Here is a 22,300-nt window from a genome sequence, read left to right on the forward strand (position 1 = left end):
ACCCGATGACCTTACAAGCTCTGCCTCTATCTGCCAAGATGACGTCAATAACAAGACGATTCTGAAGAACAACAACCCGCATGGCGGACTGCTCCTCTGTTAAGTTACCTAGGGCGGAGGCAGTTTCATTCACTACTGCTTCAAGTGTTCTAGTTAATCTGCGTATTAGTTTACTATTTTGGACGGGGCCTGTGAAGAAAAAGAATCCTTTATTGAAATCTGTGTACTGCTCCCATGCCGTTTCAGTGTAGTCGACAATCGGGAGATCTCTTCGGAGCCTATTCTTTACTAGATTTGTATTTCTGTGATAATCGGGAGGGGCTAGAAAAACAGGTGGCAGAAGGAATGCAATGTAACAGGTACCATCCCAATCTAGAGGTAAGCATACGTATGCGGTATGACCACAAACAAAGTAGGAATGACGGGTAGCTCTAAAGGAAGATTTACCTTGATCACTGAATTCGACCACAGTAGTACATTTACTATGACCTAAGTGTACTGAACCTTTCTTACTGACACATAAATCACCCGTGACTGGTAATACTGACATAGCAGGGAGAACTGGTACAGTTTCGGATTCAACAGTAAGAATCATAAGGTTAATTGTATAATTACCCAATCCATATACTTCATTTTCTAGATCAGTTCCTATTCTAGTGGGGAGTCCCTTCTTGTCGGGGTAACAGGCATTAAGCAGAACTAAGTTCAAGTTTCCCCAAACCCAGCTCCCTTTGAAAACAGCAATATCAGGATCTAGGGAATTAATTATTCTAAACCATGCACCACAGGAGCCATTGTGAGTGAACGGGTACGGAAAGAGGGGCAGAACTCCCTTGTATTTCTGGTAGGGAGGGAGCCGGCCACATATCCAGCAGTTGGTAGCGTTGTTGGTCTGATGGGAGTGATGTAACATACTAATGAATGTGTGGTTGCGCAGCGCAAGTCTGTAAGAAAGTTCGTGGGGAGGTAATTCACTAAAAGAATGTTCAGCAGAAACATTGTAAGCAGATTGTTCACGCTTGAAAATAGGGTAGTATATAGGAAGCAATATACTCGCAATAATAATCAGAAGACTTAGAAAAAACATAATCAATAATGTCACTATACAGTGACTGCGGAGTGATTTGCAATATGTACGTTTCTTGAGTTGTCTCTCTCTCTCTCTATCTCGATCTAGGGGATACATGTCAGAAACTATTTAACCGATTCACCTAGGGGAGGACTTAAACAATTAAACTGTCTGACTTGCTAGATCGGAGTTTCATGCGGTATTCTTCTTGGGGAGTTTTCTCTTGTTTCGGAACTTTAAAGTCACTAGGTTCGATACAGTCTTTGGAAGGGGTGGACGAGTCTTGTTCTGGCATCAGTTCGTTACACTTTTTTATATGGCTGGTATGGATCCACCCCTTTCTGCCTTCAACTTTGATGGCGGTCCTCGTTGTAAGAAGGACGGTCTTCGGCTCTTTCCAGCGGGGCTCCAGCGGACTTTTCCTGTTGAAGTTCCTAATTAGGACCAGATCTCCTGGACGGACATCATGCGGCTTTACATCAGTGTTGTCAGGGAAAGCTGCGGCAACCTGTGAACGACATGATTGGAGTGCAGACATCAAGGAGGCAAGGTAATCTGTCAGCATATTACAATCGACATCGGTAATTTTCTTAGGTAAGGGCGTCCCCCACATATTCGGTGGTCTGCCAAAGACCACTTCATACGGGGATAGTCCTGATCGCGAGTGGGCGACCATCCTCATATAGAACAATGCAACTGGCAGGGCGACTATCCAGTCGACCCCTTTCTCTTTACAAACTTTAGCAAGGCGGGTCTTTAGTGTCTGATTATGCCTCTCTACAAGGCCAGCGGCTTCGGGATGTCGGACACAATGGAATCTCCACTGATATCCTAGCAGCAAGGAAACTTGTTTCATAAGTTCGGATGAGAATGGCTGTCCGTTATCTGAATACACGACACGGGGCAAGCCGTATCGTGGGAAAAATTCTCGAACCAGCTGCCTGGCAGTGGTCGGAGCAGTGTAATCTGGGACTGGATATGCTTCGGTCCAACGGGAAAGTGCACAAACAATTACGAGGACATATTTAAATCCTCGACAGCGGTCCATCTGGATATAATCCATCTGGAGGACTTCAAAAGGGTGATCGGGAGGATGAAATCCACCTTGCTCTACAGGGACGCTTTTACCTGGATTGAACTGACAACAGATCATGCAAGTACGCACTTTCTGTTTTGCTGCTGCTCGTAAGTGTTTGTTGTACCAGAGATTCTGTAAACTGTCTAACATCGCTTTCTCTCCTAGATGTGCTGGACTATGTGCTGTATTGATTATGACTTGAACCATAGAGTCGGGGAGAAACCATGTAGATTTTCCCTTCGTCATCCAACCTTGATCTGTCTGGATCCCTCCTAGTTCGGTCCATTTCTTTATTTCATCTGCAGTAGCATGTGTCTGAATATCGATTACATCTAGGGCGGGATCCCTGACTGTCATACAATGTGTCAGTACTATTGTTTTTGTCACGTCAGTTGTCTGAGTGTGAGTCAATGCTGTATGTTTTGCTGTCTGGTCTGCCAGGTTGTTACCCTGGGAAACAGAATCTGTAACTTTAGTATGTGCTTTACACTTCATGACGGATATGCCTGAAGGCAGATGTATTGCTTCTAACAGTGCTTGAATGAGGGGACCGTGTTGGATCTTGGCACCATGAGAGGTCGAGAAACCTTGTTCTTGCCATAACATTCCGAAGTCGTGTACAACTCCGAACGCATAACGGGAATCAGTGTATATGTTAACATTTCTGTTCTTGGCTAGTATACAGGCTCGGGTCAGAGCAATAAGCTCTGCCGCTTGAGCGGACAGTGTGTCAATACGATATGTTTCTTTAACTTCAGTTTCAGTGGTCACTGCATACGCGGCCACTAATTCTCCTGTACTTGTTCTCATACATGAACCATCCACGTAAAGTGTCAGGTCTGGATTTGTCAATGGAACATCCGTTAAGTCTCGTCGAGGCTTTGTTACTGTATTAATGATCTCTATACAATCATGCGGGGCTGGATCTGTCATAATTGAAGGTAACAATGTAGCGGGGTTCAGAATGCTGCAGCGTCTGATTTCTATGTGTGGCTGGAATAGTGTTAATTCATAACCTGTCAGTCGTGCTATAGTCAAGTGTTGAGTCTGAGTTCTGTTTAAAAGAACCTCTACAGAGTGTGGAACTTGTACTGTTAATTGATGTCCTAAAACAATTGAGTCGCTCTGTCTGATTGCTAGTGCTGTTGCTGCTACTGACTTTAAGCACGCAGGGAGTGCCTGGGCTACTGAATCCAATGTACTTGAAAAATAAGCGCAAGGCTTATGTGAACCTGCTTGATCTTGAGTGAGGACAGACAATGCTGTACCATCACGTTCTGTAACAAAAAGTGTAAAAGGTTTGCTGTAACATGGTGTCGCTAAAACTGGTGCTTGGCATAAAGCTTTCTTTAATTCTTCAAAAGCTTGTGTGTGTTCCTGAGTCCAAGGAAGGTCAGTCGAAGTCGCTGCCTCCTGTGTTGTTAACTGAATGAGTGGTTTAGCTAGAAATGCATACTGAGGAATCCATTGTCTGCAGTACGAGGTGAGGCCTATAAAGGCCCGCACTTCCTTTTGTGTCTGGGGTTGCGGCATATTTACAATTAACTGAATGCGATCAGGAGTGAGCTGTCTCCCCACTTTGGACAGCAAGTGACCCAAGTACACAACTTGCTGAACACAGAATTGTAGCTTCGAAGGGGACACCTTGTGTCCCTTGTCGGCCAGGAAATGTAAAACTGTCAGTGATGCTTGTTCACATTCGGGCTCACTTCGTGCGGTGATCAGCAGATCATCGACGTATTGCAGTAAAGCGGTGTTAACTGGCATTTGAATACAATCTAGTTGTCTTTTCAGTGCTTGACTATAGATGCTGGGGCTTTCTGTGAATCCTTGAGGTGCGCGTGAAAATTTGAAACTTCGTCCATTTAAACTGAATCCGAAAAGGTATTGGCTCTCGGGGTCAATAGGTACACTAAAGAAGGCGTTCTTGAGATCAATTACAGTAAAGAACGTTGCTTCAGAATCAATAGCAGTCAATAGGGAAGAGATATCGGGAACCACAGGGTACTGTGGTACAATGCATTTATTCAGTTCTCGTAAATCAATCACCAGCCGATATACTGGCGGTGCATTGGGATCAGTACGTTTAAGAATCGGAATGATAGGGGAATTACAGATATTGGAGTCGGTCTCTACGACCACTCCTTGGGCAATGAGCTCTTCAATGATTTCCAGTAAAGCCACTACAGCATCGGGTGGTAACTTGTATTGTCTGATTCGTGGTAACACAACACCTGATTTCAGTGTAACACGGTATGGTGTAATGTGCATGCAGCCTACATCGGTTGGGCCTTGTGCCCACAAGTGATCTGGTACATTTTTCAATCTGACATCAAACTCTCGTAATACATAGTGACCCTTGAAATCTCGCAGAAAGAGTCTAACTCCTTCCGGAGAACAGCATATCACGGCTCCTAGAGCCTTCAATGTTTTGATACCTAACAGATTTTCTGGACATGATTTTGTAAGTAGCAAGTCTGTGACGCGTGATAATGGACCCACAGCCAGGGGGACTGGTTCTGATACCTCATTTACAATAGGCTGTCCTGAAAAACCAAGGGAAACATTCTGTGAGCCTGAGAGGGGTGCCCCTGGGACTTCGTCATGGCTGATTGTTGTGCGGCTTGCCCCTGTGTCAATTAAAAACTTTCTGTCTTTTCCCAATACTTGACTGTGTACATAAGGACCCTCTTGATCTACAGGAATCTCAATAAGAGGCAAGCCAAACTCCCTCTCTAGGCTGTTTCATGTGTATCGTGGATAATCGGGGTAAGCAGATTGGGCATACTGGTACATCTGTTGTGAAACTTGCTGAGTCGCGGCAATGGGCTGTGGCTGTGGTACCGCTACCGTCTGTGCTGTATGAGATGAAGCATGCATAGGCTGTGAATTCTGCATGGGCTGTACATTCTGTGAAGTCTGTTGCTGGGCCTGATCTTGTCTCGGTGGATGCGGTCTTTCTTTAGTTTTACCTGTTGCTATGTTATGTTTCAGAACTGGACATTCATGTACGTAATGACCTGGCTGCTTGCAATAATTGCATGTCCCTTTAACGGGAGCTGCGGCGTGACCTGTCTGGGTCGTACCCTTTCTTTGGCCGTCGGCTGGAACCGATTGGGCCACTAACATTTTCATTTTCGTGTCTTTCATACGTTTCTGTTCATGATCCTGTTCTTCTCTAATTCTGTTCTGATGGTATTGTAACATTTGTAACATCTGTGATGGCGTATTTGCTTGCCATGTACTCTCAACCTTGTATACACGGTTTTTAACTGCTAACAGGGAATTCTCCACTAACTTCGATACAAAAAGATGCGGGTACGACTCGCTACTTGGTTTAAGACCACTATTAATAATGAAACATTTCTCGAATCTTGAATAGAAGTCACTAGTATCTTCATCTGGCTTCTGTTTACAGGCCGAGATTGCGTCCCAATCTTCCTTTCTAGTTGTCAGTAATCTTGGCAGAACCTGTACTATCAAACCTGGTAATGCTTTAGTTTTCTCCCCAAGGCCTAGCCCTGGGGTACGTTTTTCCTCCTCGTCTTCTATTTCTGCCCATACAATCTTTTTGTCTCCCACCTCCCATTCTTTTTCCTTGAGTTTCTCGTAGATGCCCGTGGGCAACAGTACTTTTAACATTTTCATGATATCTTCATATGTGTAATCCCCCATTAGTAACATGTCTTTAAGTTCTCTGTGAAAACCTGCAGGGTCTTTATCATGACAGGGTACTAGTTTCTTCATTTCTAACAGTTCTAATTTGGTCAGAGGCGTGTGTACATACACACGTTTCAAGTTATTATCGGTACCCATAACTGGATGTACTTCTCGTAAGGGGTTCTGACTTTCAATGCCATGCAGACGCTCCATATGATACATTTTTCTTTCTGGGGGTGGAGCGGGAACATATTCGGAGCTCAAGAACGTGTTGTATCTATGTCGTTGTTCTAGAATTATTTGTATTAACTTGGTACTTAGGCCTTTCCATCTATCCATGAGTAGTGCTTCTAATGTATCGTGTAAGGGACCTGGATCAGAATGTTGGTTTCTGTATAACGTGAGAAGGTGCTGAATCATGTATACACCTGCTAATTTCTGCTCGTCTGGGGAAAGGTTCAGAAATGTCTGCGCTACTGTGTCATCATTGTATATGTTCGGATTGTCAGCCCATAATACTGCTGACCGGGCTAGTTCTTGTTCATCCATAGAATTGAGTACATGGTACCCCATTCGTTCTCGAAGCCTTTTATCAGTCTCTTGGAACTGGTGTTCCGGAGAATTCGGTTTTGTTATGCCAGAGAGAAAAACTCTCTTGCTTTCCGGACGAATGCCTTTCCTAAGGTAAGTTCCCTTACCTACATACGCTATCGTGTCTGTAGTCTTTTCTTGTTCTTCAGATTCTTCCTCCTCCTCGGAGGAGGAAGCTTTTTCTTTCTCTTTTTCGTGTATTTCTATTACTGCTTTTCGTATTTTCCTGTACATACTGGCTATGCAACCCCCTTTATCATGTTTTCCTTCGGATATATTTTGACCCCACTTGTTGAGTCCATCTAATTCCTCCTGTTCTGTCTCAGGCCTGTCTCGTTCTCTTATTAAGCAATTTATGAAAAAACATAGTATATATGCTTGAGTGTCAACTTTCTGATGTGCCATGGCCTCCTTAATACTGTCAGGGTCTTCCCCAGTCTGGACAAAATGATATATTCTATCTAGGTGCTCTTTCATTCCTGAGAAAAACAGTAGGTAATCTGTAGCATGTCGTAAGCGTAGTGATGCTATCATCATTCTATCGTCTTTGCCGGGTACTGGATCATATCTGCAAACTGAAAGCGGTTCTTTGAGTATGTCGAGGCGGGGTGATTGGAATGTAAAAGGGTTCTGCATATCCCTAAGCTGTAATCTGTGTGTTGGTGGCGGGGTCCGGTGACCCCCGGCCGCACCTCCTGAGGCGGAAGCTTGGACATTACCTCTCTGCGGAGTCTGTATCTGTACTTGAATTTGTCTTTTAGTAGGATCAGGTAGAAGCGGTTTCGGTATATCAATTTTAGGTGCGGGAAGTGGTGGAGGTGGAGGAATGATGGGCTGTCGAACGGGGAAACCTGGTTGCGGTAATGGCGGGATATGGTCTGGAGGCGGGTTGCCACCCCCGTCACCGTCAGTAGGCGGGACGCGGACAGGCAGATTGGTGTAAGCGGGTGCTACATCCTCTAGATAGGAATTCAGGAATATGTCTTTAGTGGTCCTGTGAGTTACTTTAGTTGGAACCAATGGTGGCGGCAGATTTTTCGGTATTTCTGAAGTGGCCTCAGGCGAACCCTCGGCCACGAGGTACATGCCATTTACGAGATTGTTTCGTGCGCGGTCTATTTGCTCTGATTTTACTCGGATCCCTTCAGTAACTAATTCGTTTTCTTGGGCTTTATCTGATTCTTTAAGTCTGTCTTCTCTGCGGAGTGCTTTTTCAGCACGCTTATGTGATTCCTTACGCCAAAATTCTATGGCGTCTTTCTGAGACTGTCTGGCTTTCTTTTTCCATAGTGCTTCTTCTACCTTTATGATGCACTCGGCATCCCATGTTCCGGTAACAGGCCATCTATGTCTTTCGTCTAGATGCTTAGTATAATCGGCCCATAAATCTAGATACAATATGGCATCTAAGCCATGCTTGTGGTACATAAAATTTCTAGGAGTGTCCCTAGGGGGGATAGGAATTTCTTCCTCTAGTATCCCTTTCCTAGTTCCTATCTGCTTTAACTTGTTGAAAAACGGCATCTTGTTTACTTAATACTGAATACAGCTAGTTACACAAGAACACAATAATGCACATTAAAAACAGTCACACTCATACCACGACATTAATCACATGAAAGACATTTGAGACATATATGACTACCCCCTATACCGGATGTGCTGCTAAACCGCACAGATACACTGTCGGAGACAATGCAAGAACTTGAATGACTGATGTACTGCTAAACAGTACAGATACACTGTCTAAAACAGTGCAGACCGAATTTGTGTACCCAAACCCGTCTTGATACGTCCCAGCAATGGTACTCACCGGGAAGCACGGAAACAGAAGGCCTCGGAAAACTCGACTGGACCGGACTGGACTCGACTCGACACGTGGATACTTCGGAAACTGGTGGGCCTCTTGACACCTCGGACCTTGCTTCTTTCGGCTAGGCTCTGGTCGGGATCCTCCGCACTCCTCACCGCCTCGTCTGGGTGCTGATCGCAGTCTTCGTCACCTCCGTGGGCCAGAGGGAGATACAGGAAATCCTGCCAGTACGCGTAGTTTCCGTCTAACTGATGGCAGGGGACAGAGCTTGCAACGCACCAACCGGCGCGTGGGGTGGGGGAGGGGTCCCTATTCGGGCGCCAGAATAATGTGGTAAATATTTGATTTACCGTCCTAATTTCTATGCAGGTAAGTACTTAATCAATAATAACTCAATCGGAAAGAAAAAGGCAGAGTCCGTGGTGTTAGAGTTCTTAGGGGTTTTATTCCTTAAAAAGGAATGGTTCTAGAACTGGATATCATGTTCCTGCAACCACAGGGGTTCAGGAAGGGATAGAGCAATATTTTATTGACAATACATAGCTTATATACTTAAGTTACATTATAGAAACCAATACAGTAGGCGTAACAGCTGAGAGAAACAAGATAACAGCATCCACATGGTAGTGATACGTAATTAGAAGGCGTGAACTAGGCGTGAACATAGAGGTGTGTGCTAGAAACGTCACAGATAGGTGTCACAAGTGGGTGGCACAAAGCAGAATCTTGTAATGTCAGCAGAAATCTGAGGCTTGGATGCGCGCGCAGCTGCATGACGTGTGATTGACGTGAAACTGGAGGGTGCAGGGGACTTGACATTTACACTGACGGAAAGAGACAGAAGTCTGGCATGTCAGATCAACTCGTACTTCTATCGTATCTGATATCTGATGTTTGGGAACCATATTATCTAAACGGAAAAGGTCTCTGGGGCAGAAGCTATTCTATACTAACTGGGAGTGCGTGTATTAAGCGCCTAAGTTTCTACATGAGAATGCGAGGGGCATGGGCCTACCATGGTAACAGAGGCTATGAATTACTTGCACGGAGACAGGGAGGCCGGGCCCTTTGCTCTGCAGCTGGGGGGATGTTTACTTAAACTAGTAGGCAGGAATGCATTTTCGAGGAGCGGAACAGATAATTCGAAGGTTGAATACAGTCTTGGCAGGCAGCGGGCTGAGCTAAGCGCCATGAGCCGCACAGGGAGTAAGGCAGAGGTCACGGGTACAGAGACAGCCTGGGCTGAAGTTTTCGGAGTCAGAAAGCAGGAAAAAAGGCTCGATGGCAGAATTCAGGCCCTACTTTGCCAGAGCTGAAAAACGTGTAAAGTACACCACAAAAAGACGTTGGCATAGCATACTTAGGAACGGAGCATCCAACCCATTCAGGGTGGGTCTGAAAGAGGACATGTTAACGTTGGACGCAAATGTATTTGCGTCTTCATTGCTGGTACAGGAGGGAAGTTACATGCACTTTAAGCTGGTACATGGAGACGGTGGGGTACACGGTAGGGAACATTACTTGACCATAAAATTTATATTTCCTCACATCGACCTGGAGTTGACCACGCCAATGCAGACGGTCTCTCTAGGTATTTCCGCCTTAGTGATGAGGACTCCCAAGGGGTTGGGTAGTTTTCCCCACTTTCAGCTGGAGGGGACGCGTGTTAGACCTGTCTGACTTTTTGCGTAGTCCCTCCAATTTATTATTTATTTTGTCCCCTTTTTGCCCCTCATGCCTTTATTAATTTTTGTGTCCACTAGATTTTTCAAGGTGTTGGTCTAGGGGATAGGTGCTCTTTTACCCTCATAATCATTCACCTCAGCTTAGGTGCCTTTCCTGTCAGGGATTAACTGAAGTTTCACAAAATGGTGGCCACCAACTGTCCCCAACTGCCACATCCTAGACTGCCCCATAGGTTAACATTAGGCCTTCCAGAACTTTCTGGACCCTACTGGACCCTGTGTGGTTTGGCTATAAAAGGGCAGGGGTCAGGGAGCTATTTTGTGTAGTTCAGGGAGTTGGAGGAGAGAGGCAGTGGTGTGAGGAGGAGGACGCACTGGAAGCAGTTAGTTTGTCCATGTGATAGACAACCACTACAGGAAGACGTTCCCCCTTGGGCCCCTGACCAAACCCTCCCAACCGCCTTCTTCTTCTGTGAAATTGGCCTGGCTGTGGCGGAAACCCCCCCCCCTTGAGCCCTTGGCCCCTCTGTCACCCGTTGTCCTAGCTCCTGCTGGGGACCTTCTCCCTACATCCCCTTGGTAGACTGCACCTACCAGCGTTTTGGTGAAAGCGGATTGGAGCGAGGTGTGGCGCCCTGCACCTCCAAGAAGCTGCAGGGGAGAGGCGAGTGACAGCGGAGTGTTTGCGTCCCTGAGGAAGTGAGCGTTCGACTCTGGGCAGTTTCAACAGTGCGGCAGGGTGAGGAGAGAGAGCGCAGGCTCAGAAGCAGAGTCAGGGCGGGCGAGCAGCAAGTGAGGCGGCGCCGAGCGGGAACACTAGTCACCCGCGCCTGCGCTGCCTTGCATCCAGAAGTGTGGTAGCGGCCCGAGAGAGGCGCAGGCCGGCGGGAGGCGGGGCAGTGCCAGTGAGGCAAAGCGCTGTCTCTGAGGCGAGCAGCCTCGGTGAGCGGGCGGCCCCCAGAAACACGGAAGCGTCCAGGTGACGCGCAGGCCCAGTGAAGGGCTGGAGGACACCCTTGGCGGGATCCGACGTGAGGCGGAAGAGCTTTTCATCGAGGAACCCGGCAGGAAGCGCCCACGCCTCTCACCGCCTAAGGAGCCTCGCATCTAGCGTTAATCAGAGGGAGCGCGGCTGGTCTGGGGGGATCGGCTTAAGAAGCAAGCGGCTTCTTGTGAAGCTCCTCTTGTGGCCTACCTTCCCTTCCTCCAGTAATTTTAGACGGCGTGAGACAAAGAGCCCTCATTGGAAGTAAGGAGAGTGGGGGTGTGGGAAGCCAGAGCGCAGGGAGCCCTTTCTTGCGGCGCAGAATCAAATGCGCAGGAAATTAACTCAAGAACCCTCAAAGATTTACATCGGAGACTTGTAGGTCTATAAAGTTGTAAGGGCCTCCGGTCCTGGAACTAGGTCAGGAGAAGATCTGATATTAGGGGTGGCAAAGGAGATTTATCATAATAGTCCTACGGGGTGGAATTCCTGGGTCATTTGCCTGGAGAACCTACATTAGATGACCATGCTAATGTTACACTGTAGTAAATGTGTTTATTGATTCTCCTCACTCCTGTCTTTTGCTCAATGACTGTACCTCTCCATTAGAAGTGTGGGTGAAGGAGGGTTGTAATTGGAGGAAACTATATAGGGCTATTCAAACGTCCATCTGCCCTGCTTCCCACCACGTTGAGTTGTACTGTTATAAAGCTGTAGAAAATAGAAGGCTTAATGTGAACTCGAGTGAAATTGACAAAGCAAATGTAATTGGACTATGAAATGTGATTATCAATTCTAAAAGTAACCAATACAAAAAGGAGAAATGATGGTGTGAAATACAGACAAGAAAATAACCAATCTATTTTTATAAAGTCATCCATATTTTTCCATAATTTACGGTGTAGTGTCGTTCTTTTTGAGTGGAATTTTATTGAGTTACTGCTGGGTGGTTTGCAACCTTTACACATGTGCCTTTGTTGAGATTGCCTTACCCTAGGCCAGGCTACCCTAGGTGACCTGACATCTCAGGTTCCAACAGACCCTTCTTGGGTTTATTTTAAATCATCGGATACTGTCTTCAACTTAGCTAATGTGACAATGGCGCTGAGCACTATTACCATTGGGAGAGCGCCAGGCATAGACAAGGTCCCCGCAGATATTTTTCTCCAGGATAAAGACAATGGAATCAAAACATAATGTTTTTAGCAAATGCAATTGCTCATGGAGCTCTGATCCCGGATACCTGGAGAGGGGCGGAAATCATCCCTATTTATAAAAAAAGGAGATACATCCTTACCCGGGAACTACAGGCAAATAAGCCTGTTAAACTCAATCCAGAAAGTCGTAGCTCAACTTATCTTGGCAAAAATTAAAACCTGTATTGATGATAATGACATTTTGAGTCCTCTTCTGGGCTAATATGAGCACTATTTATAAAGTATTCCGATTAATTAAAATTTATCGGTGGACAGTAACACTTGGAAAAGGAAGCCTTTATGCAGCCTTTGTTGATCTTAAGTCTGCTTTTGACTTGATATCACGGCCCAAACTGTGGAGGGTACTGCAGGAACCCGGCTTGCCCCCAACCTACTTTTCCTAATTGTTCGCCTCTACGAATACAACTATGACCACATTTGTTGGGGGGCGCAAGGAAACAAGACTGACCAGTTCCCGGTAAAGATGGGAGTACGTCAGGGTTGCGTTTTAGCACCTACGTTATTCTCACTCCTTATTAATGGTATTATTAGCTTTTTAGCTTCCTTTTCCACAGATGCTCCAGTTTTAGCAGGCACAAAAATTCCCATAATAATGTTTGCGGACGATACGCTTATACTGTTTAAAACACTGAGTGGGCTACAGCATTCGCTGTTGCATTTTGAAGAATTCTGCTTATTGCCTGGCCTAACAGTCAATAGTTCAAATAAAAGTTCATGACCTTTAAACCACATAGGTCATTTAATGGGGGGTAATGGATGGGCAACCCGTGGATCAGGTTGATGCATTACTTATCTAGGCATCACCCTGCATAAACGACTTAGCTGGAGGCCGCATAGTGACACCATGGCCTTAAAGCACATGCAGTTGGCCGGAGCCATGAAAAAAGGAACATAAGACATCACTGACTAAGCCCCTTTACCCCGGCACTGCACATCTATATTATGGGGCTTAGAGAAAATGCACCCTCTAGCTTTCTCCGAGAATAAGTTCCTGAGTGGGATAACAAGCCTACATCAAAGTACCCCTATGATTTAGGCAGAAAAGCCATAGTAGACCTTACAAGGCTATGCCCTATTCTCTTCTGGCGTGGAATCTGGCGTAACCCAGAATTGGCCATCTTTGCAGACGGTCTTAAAGATATAATGGAGGCAGATCACTTCCACAAGATTGGCTGGCTATGCAACATCAGATCATTACTAATTAGCATGGGTATGCCATCACTGTGGGATGATCCTAGTGCTACTGGGCTCCCACCAAAACATTTAATTAAGCAAAGTACTGGGAACCGATGGTGCAAGAAGCAAATAGAATGAGCGATGCCACCTCTCTAACAGGGAAGTTCTAACAAATTAAACCAAATCCATGTTTTACTGTGACCTAATTAGTACTAAGCCGCTAGATCGCAAACTGTGTTTTCAGTTTAGAGCAGGCTGCTTACCTTTGAAGTCCTTTACAGCTGCATGGTCCACTGCGGCCGATGACAAATGTCTAAACTGCACTGACACTGAAGAATCATACGCGCATGTGCTGTTTGTCTGTCCGGCGTACGCTGCTCCCCGCAAAGCCTGGCTGACACCCATTTGTAGGAACATGGGTACTCACTTGTTAAGTGTAGCAATGAGAATATTGTGTTCTGATCCATCAGTCCAGTGCGCAGTATCAGTGGCAACATTTTTGAGATGGATGTGGACAATTAGATCTAGGCTCCTTTTGTACCTCTGTAAATGAAGTCTCCTACCGATAATAATAATAATATGCTATATTTTAATGCTTGGACACTTTTTAAAATATCTATCAATTAGTAGCATTAATTTTGTCTATTAACATATAGTATATGCTCTTTTAATGTGTTTGATTCTCTCTTTTTATTGAAATTTTCAATCTATTGTATTTTTTTTATAACTTGGAAAATCGTTTTTATGTGAATTGCTTTTATGACATCTGTCGAATAAAGCTCATGTTGACTGACAGTTAAGCAAGGCCCAACCTTAAAAAAACAAAACCTATGAAAAGCCATTTTTCGGAAAGGCATGGGTCAGTTTTGGTCATGATTCAATTCAAAATGGTGGCCAAAGATAAAATGGTGCCGCAAATGCAAATTTTTACATGAATAAGTGCATAATCAAAACAGCAAAAACAATTTTATTCTAACAAGGTCTGATGCTGGGGACAATTCAGATGCCTGTCCTTGTGTTGCATCGCACTGTAAGAATGATGCTTGTACACCTAGATCCCATCTTAGTTAACCTGATGCACATGTTGACTGGCTTAAGCGCAAAGAAATAAAATGCTCAGACACTTTGGGGATGGGACTGGCTCAACAGCAGTGCTCACAGGCAGTACAGAGGCCAACCACACAATCCAGCCTATGAGATCCAACTGCCTCTTAGACTTTACCAAGGCTAACTGGGCTATTTCTGGGGTGATCGGGGAAGGCACATGGGCATTCAGCTACTGCGCTGATAAGCTGGGCTTTTCACTGACAGTGCATTATCTAGTGGGTTATTTTCTGTTGCATACCCCACTTTACAGTTTAAATGCCTAACAGGGCAAACCAACAAATCCAGCGCAAAGTAGCATGAACATACTTCAAATCAGTATTTCATACAAAACTGCCTACCATAAACGTGGTTCCTGGTATTCTTTAGTCTTTATTGAGTGTATTAAGTCCCATAAGGTATCACATACTTCCTCATCAAGTCATAGGGGAAGGGCAAATCTGTGTGGTGAGCACGAGATACTACCGTGTGGTGCCAGAGGCGCAATTTCTCAGGGGTAGTGTCCCATGTATCAGAACCTTATATATTATAAGTGAGTCCACCGGTATTTTGACAGTATATGAATGCTATACCCTCCCAAGCCTAATGAATGGGTACTTTTATACTCAACAGAGCGGAGCATGAGAGCATAACCGCATTTGTACATTTCTATTTACATGTTTGAGGCTACTAGTTTTGCTTTCACATTTGGATTTGTCAAGAGGTTCTCTTTGTGCTTGACAACCTTGATTAGAAAGTTGTGATGTTTTAACTCTCAAATCTCTTGTCCCTCCATAAGGAGAGAAAACACAATTAAAATTATGTGCAAATACATCGTATTTTACTTTGCTTTCTTTTCCACATTTCCACAGTTCGCTAGTCACCTGGATGATGAATCTGATGTTGAGGAAGAGACCATCCTCATCCAAATCTCTCAGCTCCTCAATACAATTGCATTACACCATAGAAATACTGATGAGGTAAGCGAGGAGGATGTGAAACAAGGTGGGTTATTTAACTAGGTGTATAGAAAATATAACTTGCAGAATGTCCAAAGACTCCTAAATTCCCGGGTGATCTTCATTATCCTCCGGCTCACATACAAGCACATTTTTGTAAAGCTCCCTCTGCTGCAGGGTTGTATGTTGGAACCATGCAGGCATTTATCACACCTGCCTTAACAACGTGTTCTGAACCACGATTGCATGTTTGAAACACATTCCTTTACCACAGAAGTCGTTACAATGAATTGCCTTAGGGAAAGCGCTGGACTTTGGAATAGTAAAATGTACTATTCCAACTCCATTATGTGCAACAGTAGGGAAAGTGTTGGCCTTAAAGTCCAAAATTAGTCCAACAACGCTTTCCTTTAGGCAAGGCATCGCAACTACCTGTGTGGTAAAGGAATACATTGTAAAGATGCATTAGTGAGTTGGATCACATTGTTAATGCACACTGTGGTTCGAGATACGATGTAAAAGTTGTGTCCTCTGATGGAGGAATGGAGGTCTGCTGTCCCATGCAGAACTTCCCAGGGTTTGGAGCATTTGTACAAGAGCACCAATTGAATCCTACCTCATTCATTAGAATGAGGCAGAAGGGTTTGCAGCTTCTTCTAAATAGACTGAAATGAGACTTAATGGTACATCGGTTATATTGCATAACTTTGCTTCTCAATTTGCATCTCCTATTTGCTACCTGTCCCATGATACATCAGGCACCAATATTTCATATCAACATGGTTGTTCATTCCCAGCCATTGCTTTTCGTATTCTGGCACATTCCTAAAGATGATTCTATGAAGATTCCAACAGATAATTAGCTAATTTGCAAACTTCAGCTCACTTGTAGGGTTTTTGGAAAGTAACATGTTTCACACATTCTCTGCACATAATGGGTTCATTTGGATTGGATGCAGAATCCCAGATTGTAGCATTAAACAGGGTTAGTGCTACATCAGTGTAATACTAGGCATCTGCCTTGGACCCCATCAGCGAGGAATTGTATCAGCAAGGGGATGAATCAAATATAGCCCCATCTCTTGGATATGGGAGCTTGCAAAATGCCCTATGAACTACATAAAATGCCAAAAACCCTCCCACCAGCCATGATTGTTTATCTGTGGGAATAAAGCCTTATTAAATGCTAATGATACAAATAACACGTTCACCACTCTTTCTTGCAGGAATTTTGGAAAGAGATTTTGCTCTACATGCTGGAAGAGGGATATACTTCATCTGTGCCAGCACTGTGCCAGATGGTACTTGTTGTAGATAAGAAAGCAAGCATCAACTTTAAGGAATGTGGTGAGTCTTAAACATCCTACTCATTGATGCCGTGGGATCTACCATTGAAGGTGGTTAATGCTTCCTCCTCCTCTCCCCAGATTCCCTCATATTTAGTAATGATCTGGCATAAGGTGAAGAACCAGTCCATTAGCTCAGGAGTTTGGTTAATTTACTATAGTATGTGGGTGTCATTCTTTCAATAACAGTTTTTCCTCTCACTTTAGTGATATATGTATCTGTGTTGATGTTGCTGCTTTCTATATAATAATAAATCTTCATTCGGAAGTAGTCACATCCATAAAAGATTCAAAAAAATATAAAATATAACTATAAGAAGAACTTCATTACATTAAAAGAGATACTGTGCAAATTTGCATGGTCCAAGCTGACGTCAGTCGCATCTTGAGCTTCTTGATCTAAAAGAATCCCTCAGGAAATTTGTGGCAACAAAAAGGGTATGGTTGTTAGGCAAAAGCTGCAAATGCATTACTACAACCCAGGCTTGTCTAAATTTCATGGCTTTTAAAAGGAGCCTAAGAATCAATCTCCTGGGGTGGGGAAAATATTTACATAAGAAGACAAAGTGTAAGGTTTCCTGTGGAGACCTGTCATTGCAGCCACAGGCCCCTCTTACATTTTCAGGTAAATAACCAGACAGGGACACCAGTAGATGGTGGAGCAGATTGAATCTAAAACGGGTTACTAAACATCTATCTAAGGGGTTTATGAGGGTAAATAGATAGTTCTCCCTTCCCTGCACTGACTTATCAAAACATGTCCTCTCATGGTTGGTTGCATAAACTCAGTATTTTCGCGATGAGCAGCGGTGTGTTTAAAAAAAGCTCCTTGACTATTCTCAGGTCCTTTGGCCACACTGCAGCACATTTCAGAAAAATATCCGCCCTGCCAAGAGCCAGAAAGGACTTTTTTACATACTGTAGCAAGGGAATTTCAAGTGTATGATCTAGTGACAAACAGTATAAAATAATCAAGGGGTTAAACTCGGCCTCAACCCTAGATGTTGCTTGAAAAATATATTTCACTAGTTATGAAGACCCTATTTATGAAAAGTGAGTTTTTAAACATGAACTGGGAATTATTACTGCTCCTCCCCTAATGACAATGCTTTTAGTGAACTAAGAGGCAAGCCATGCATCATGTGCACCCTATTAATGGCCTTGCTTCTTATTATACATGGAGAAAACATTTTGTCCAGTAAATAAAACGTTTTTTAGTACATCAGAAAGAGGGAACTTGCATATTTGAAGGTGCTTTCTGATGTGATAATAACGGAAACGGCGGCTCCTTAAGACAAAATATTTGCCCAGGATCACTCAATTGAGACCAGTTCCTGGGTCAAGTACATCACAGTTAGGTCGAGTAGATTATTAAAGTTACTTGACCTGTAGTTCTAGTAACATTTTTATGATTTTGTGAGCCCTGCTAGACCATATCTTCACCCAACACAACAAAGGTTTTACTGCCACCAAATCCGTGATGTAATTAACTTCTAGATGTTCATGTATGGTAAACGAGTGGGTGCCCTGTGGGACCTCAAAATTTGTCTCAAAAACGTATTTTGAGCGACCTCTAACTTGCTGGCCGCAGTACACCACCAAACCTCACTACAGTAAAAGACCTTGAAAACACATATAGACTGCTACACCTTTAAAATCACATCAGGGGACCAAGAACCCAATCTGTGGACATAGTTGGCAATAGCTCCCAAAGCTTTGTGCATGTCGCACAACTTTCCCTCCATCAGTTGTCTCCAGTTGTGTTTTATGTCCAATAAAATTCCAAGGTAATGAAAAGCCGGGACCTTCGTTGAGGTGTGAACACCTGCCTTAAAAGTTTTAGATCCAGTTGCCAGAGAGCCAACTTCCAAAATGTACGATTTTGTGAAGTTGGCATACAGGTACAGCCTGTCCATAAAAGAAACAAACCCATTGATAAAGACTTGGAGGCCGATTGGTGTGTGGTCCTCCAGCACCGTATTGTCAGCGCATAAAAGAACTGATTGCTTTCCTGCCCACTGGCGGGCAATTAGGCTGTAATGAGGAAAGGGAGGCTTATAAATGATTAATATAGATAGTAAAAAAAGAGGGAAAGAATTCAACCTTGGTGGACCTCCCTACTGCAGTTTACGTACCCTGAGAGGCCCGCTCCCTGTGAATATCTGACTGCTGCTGTAGTGTGGGAATGAAGGTTCATTAGTAAAGTTCCGATAGTGGGCTTGACTCCCAAGGAACTAAGTAGATTCCACAATTTCTTGTGGTTGACCCGGTCAAAGGTGGACGTAAGGTCCATGAAGCCTAAAAACCTGCACTAGGGTGAGCTACCATGTATTTGGACACTATTAAATAGAGGTTAATACATTGAGCAGTGGTTGAGTTTCCCGAACTTAAACAAAACTGCACCTCAGAGATTATTCTGTTTGTGTAGGCCCAGGAAAAAATGCCTAGTCAGTAAAACCCGATCCAGGCCCTTAACTGTGGAATCAATGATGAAAATGGGGTGATAGCAGTAGGGGTTATCCTTATTCCCCTTCTTGAAAATCGGTATAATGGTGGCTGTTGGCTAAGAAGGCGGCATCCCTTTACTTGCTGCTGCTTTTAACACCCTGGTCAAAACTAGGGCCCACATGTCTATGTTCTCCCCGAAAAGATCTGGAGGGATCAAATCGCGTCCAGGCACCTTTATCCAGGACAATCTCTCGATGCCCAGGCATACTTTCTCCAAAGAGAAAGCACTTGTTGTATCACCCAGGCCGGGTTCTATCTCATTAAGGGGCAATTCAATATATCCAAAGAAGTACACCCTTTCAAAGTGATCAACCCATTATTCCGGGGTAATGTGATGGCATAGCACAGGCCTTGATGGCTCCGTAAAACAGGGCCTATTTATTGGCCAAAAGAGTTTACTATCACCCAGCTCAGTCAATTGGGCTAATTTGGCCCATACCTGTCTTTGTATTAGACGCCTCCGCTCTTTCAATGCCTCCTTGCAATTATTACAGCAATTTGCCACCCATACTCTATTTCGTGGAGGACTGCTTAAGAGCTTTCTTCAGGAGGCCAAGGGCCCATGAACACTCAGCATCAAACCATTTCAGGTGTTCTGGGGCAGTGCTGAATAAGGTCGCCATAAACAAGTCAGCGACCGACTGGGCGATGTTAATAAATGAGCTTGGAGTCTCTTCACCAGAGGCTAAGGGGTCTAAGGAGGTTAATATCTCCTGGCGTCAAGTTTTAAATAGGGTATAATTAAAAGCCATGGCTTCTATCTGTGACTCAAAAGGGGGTGGTAATGGACGGAGCATCTGAATCAATCAAACACTCACACCCAGTCAAAAGATCTGGGTTTAATCCATCACCGTTCTTTAGCCCACTCTGCCACCCCAGTTCAAACATGGCTATATGCAAATCAGTCTGACCCTGTGCCTCATGGGAACAGTCCAGCCCGAACTGCCAAGCCATGTCTTCCCTGGACCGGAAACAAGCTTCCGAGGACCGGTTTCTGGCATTCCAGCCGTCTTCAGCCCGGCTTGCTTGAATCCAGTGGCAAAGTGAACAAGGGACTCACGTCTGAGCATACCCTGCCACACTAATGGCGGCCAAAAGCGGTACAAAAGGGGGTGGTGATGGACAGAGCATCTGAATCAATCTAACACTCACACCCAGTCAAAATATCTGGGTTTAATCCATCACTGTTCTTCAGCCCACTCTGCCACCCCAGTTCAGACATGGCTATATGCAAATCAGTCTGACCCTGTGCCTCATGGGAACAGTCCAGCCCGAACTGCCAAGCCATGTCTTCCCTGGACCGGAAACAAGCTTCGGAGGACCGGTTTCTGGTATTCCAGCCGTCTTCAGCCCGGCTTGCTTGAATCCAGTGGCAAAGTGAACAAGGGACTCACGTCTGAGCATACCCTGCCACACTAATGGCGGCCAAAAGCGGTACAAAAGGGGGTGGTGATGGACGGAGCATCTGAATCAATCAAACACTCACACCCAGTCAAAAGATCTGGGTTTAATCCATCACCGCTCTTTAGCCCACTCTGCCACCCCAGTTCAGACATGGGTATATGCAAATCAGTCTGACCCTGTGCCTCATGGGAACAGTCCAGCCCGAACTGCCAAGCCATGTCTTCCCTGGACCGGAAACAAGCTTCCGAGGACCGGTTTTTGGCATTCCAGCCGTCTTCAGCCCGGCTTGCTTGAATCCCGTGGCAAAGTGAACAAGGGACTCATGTCTGAGCATACCCTGCCACACTTATGTCAGCCAAAAGCGGTACAAAAGGGGGTGGTGATGGACGGAGCATCTGAATCAATCAAACACTCACACCCAGTCAAAAGATCTGGGTTTAATCCATCACCGTTCTTTAGCCCACTCTGCCACCCCAGTTCAGACATGGCTATATGCAAATCAGTCTGACCCTGTGCCTCATGGGAACAGTCCAGCCCGAACTGCCAAACCATGTCTTCCCTGGACCGGAAACAAGCTTCCGAGGACAGGTTTCTGGCATTCCAGCCGTCTTCAGCCCGGCTTGCTTGAATCCAGTGGCAAAGTGAACAAGGGACTCACGTCTGAGCATACCCTGCCACACTTATGGCGGCCAAAAGCGGTACAAAAGGGGGTGGTGATGGACGGAGCATCTGAATCTATCAAACACTCACACCCAGTCAAAAGATCTTAGTTTAATCCATCACTGTTCTTTAGCCCACTCTGCTACCCCAGTTCAGACATGGCTATATTCAAATCAGTCTGACCCTGTGCCTCATGGGAACAGTCCAGCCCGAACTGCCAAGCCATGTCTTCCCTGGAGCGGAAACAAGCTTCCGAGGACCGGTTCCTGTCATTCCAGCCGTCTTCAGCCCGGCTTGCTTGAATCCAGTGGCAAAGTAAACAAGGGACTCACGTCTGAGCATACCCTGCCACACTTATGGCGGCCAAAAGCGGTGCAAAAGGGGGTGGTGATGGACGGAGCATCTGAATCAATCAAACACTCAAACCCAGTCAAAAGATCTGGGTTTAATCCATCACCGTTCTTTAGCCCACTCTGCCACCCCAGTTCAGACATGGCTATATGCAAATCAGTCTGACCCTGTGCCTCATGGGAACAGTCCATCCCGAACTGCCAAGCCATGTCTTCCCTGGACCGGAGACAAGCTTCCGAGGACCGGTTTATGGCTTTTGGCCGCCATAAGTGTGGCAGGGTATGCTCAGACATGAGTCCCTTGCTCACTTTGCCACTGGATTCAAGCAAGCCGGGCTGAAGACGGCTGCAATGCCAGAAACCGGTGCTCCAGCAATTGTAAAAAGTTGGAGCGCCTCTGGCGGGCAAATTATTGTGAAACAGCAAAAACTAGTTGCAAAAAGCCCTTCGTGGCCTTCATCAATCTATAAAAAAAGCCAAAAAACTATTCATTGTGACCTCCATTCAGCAAGCGGAGCAATCAAGCAAAGAAGTTTTTAAGATTGTTCAATCCTTTTTTAAACCTAGGGCTATTGAGATAGAAGTTACCCCGTCGGCAAAACTCTGTGAAGACATCTCGGACTTCTTTGACAATAAAATTGTGAAAGTGTATGACACCTTCACGAGTCCCGAGCCCACAGCTATGGCGGACATGGCTAAAATTGAGCTGCCCTCCC

The 22,300-nt window shown here is 45.0% G+C and overlaps 1 protein-coding gene across 1 annotated transcript in view; it reads left to right on the plus strand.

Annotated features, from left to right (window-relative positions):
• LOC147749155 (maestro heat-like repeat-containing protein family member 1) overlaps window positions 1-22,300 on the plus strand; it is a 112,397-nt gene that overhangs the window by 60,523 nt on the left and 29,574 nt on the right. The window contains exons 7-8 of the mRNA XM_086936536.1: window positions 15,230-15,337; window positions 16,543-16,663. Coding sequence (XP_086792662.1) covers window positions 15,230-15,337; window positions 16,543-16,663 — 229 coding nt within the window. The remainder of the gene's footprint in view (window positions 1-15,229; window positions 15,338-16,542; window positions 16,664-22,300) is intronic.

The sequence above is a fragment of the Lissotriton vulgaris genome, chromosome 1_1 (genome assembly GCF_964263255.1).
Source record: "Lissotriton vulgaris chromosome 1_1, aLisVul1.2, whole genome shotgun sequence".
NCBI classification, from domain to species: Eukaryota; Metazoa; Chordata; class Amphibia; order Caudata; family Salamandridae; genus Lissotriton; species Lissotriton vulgaris.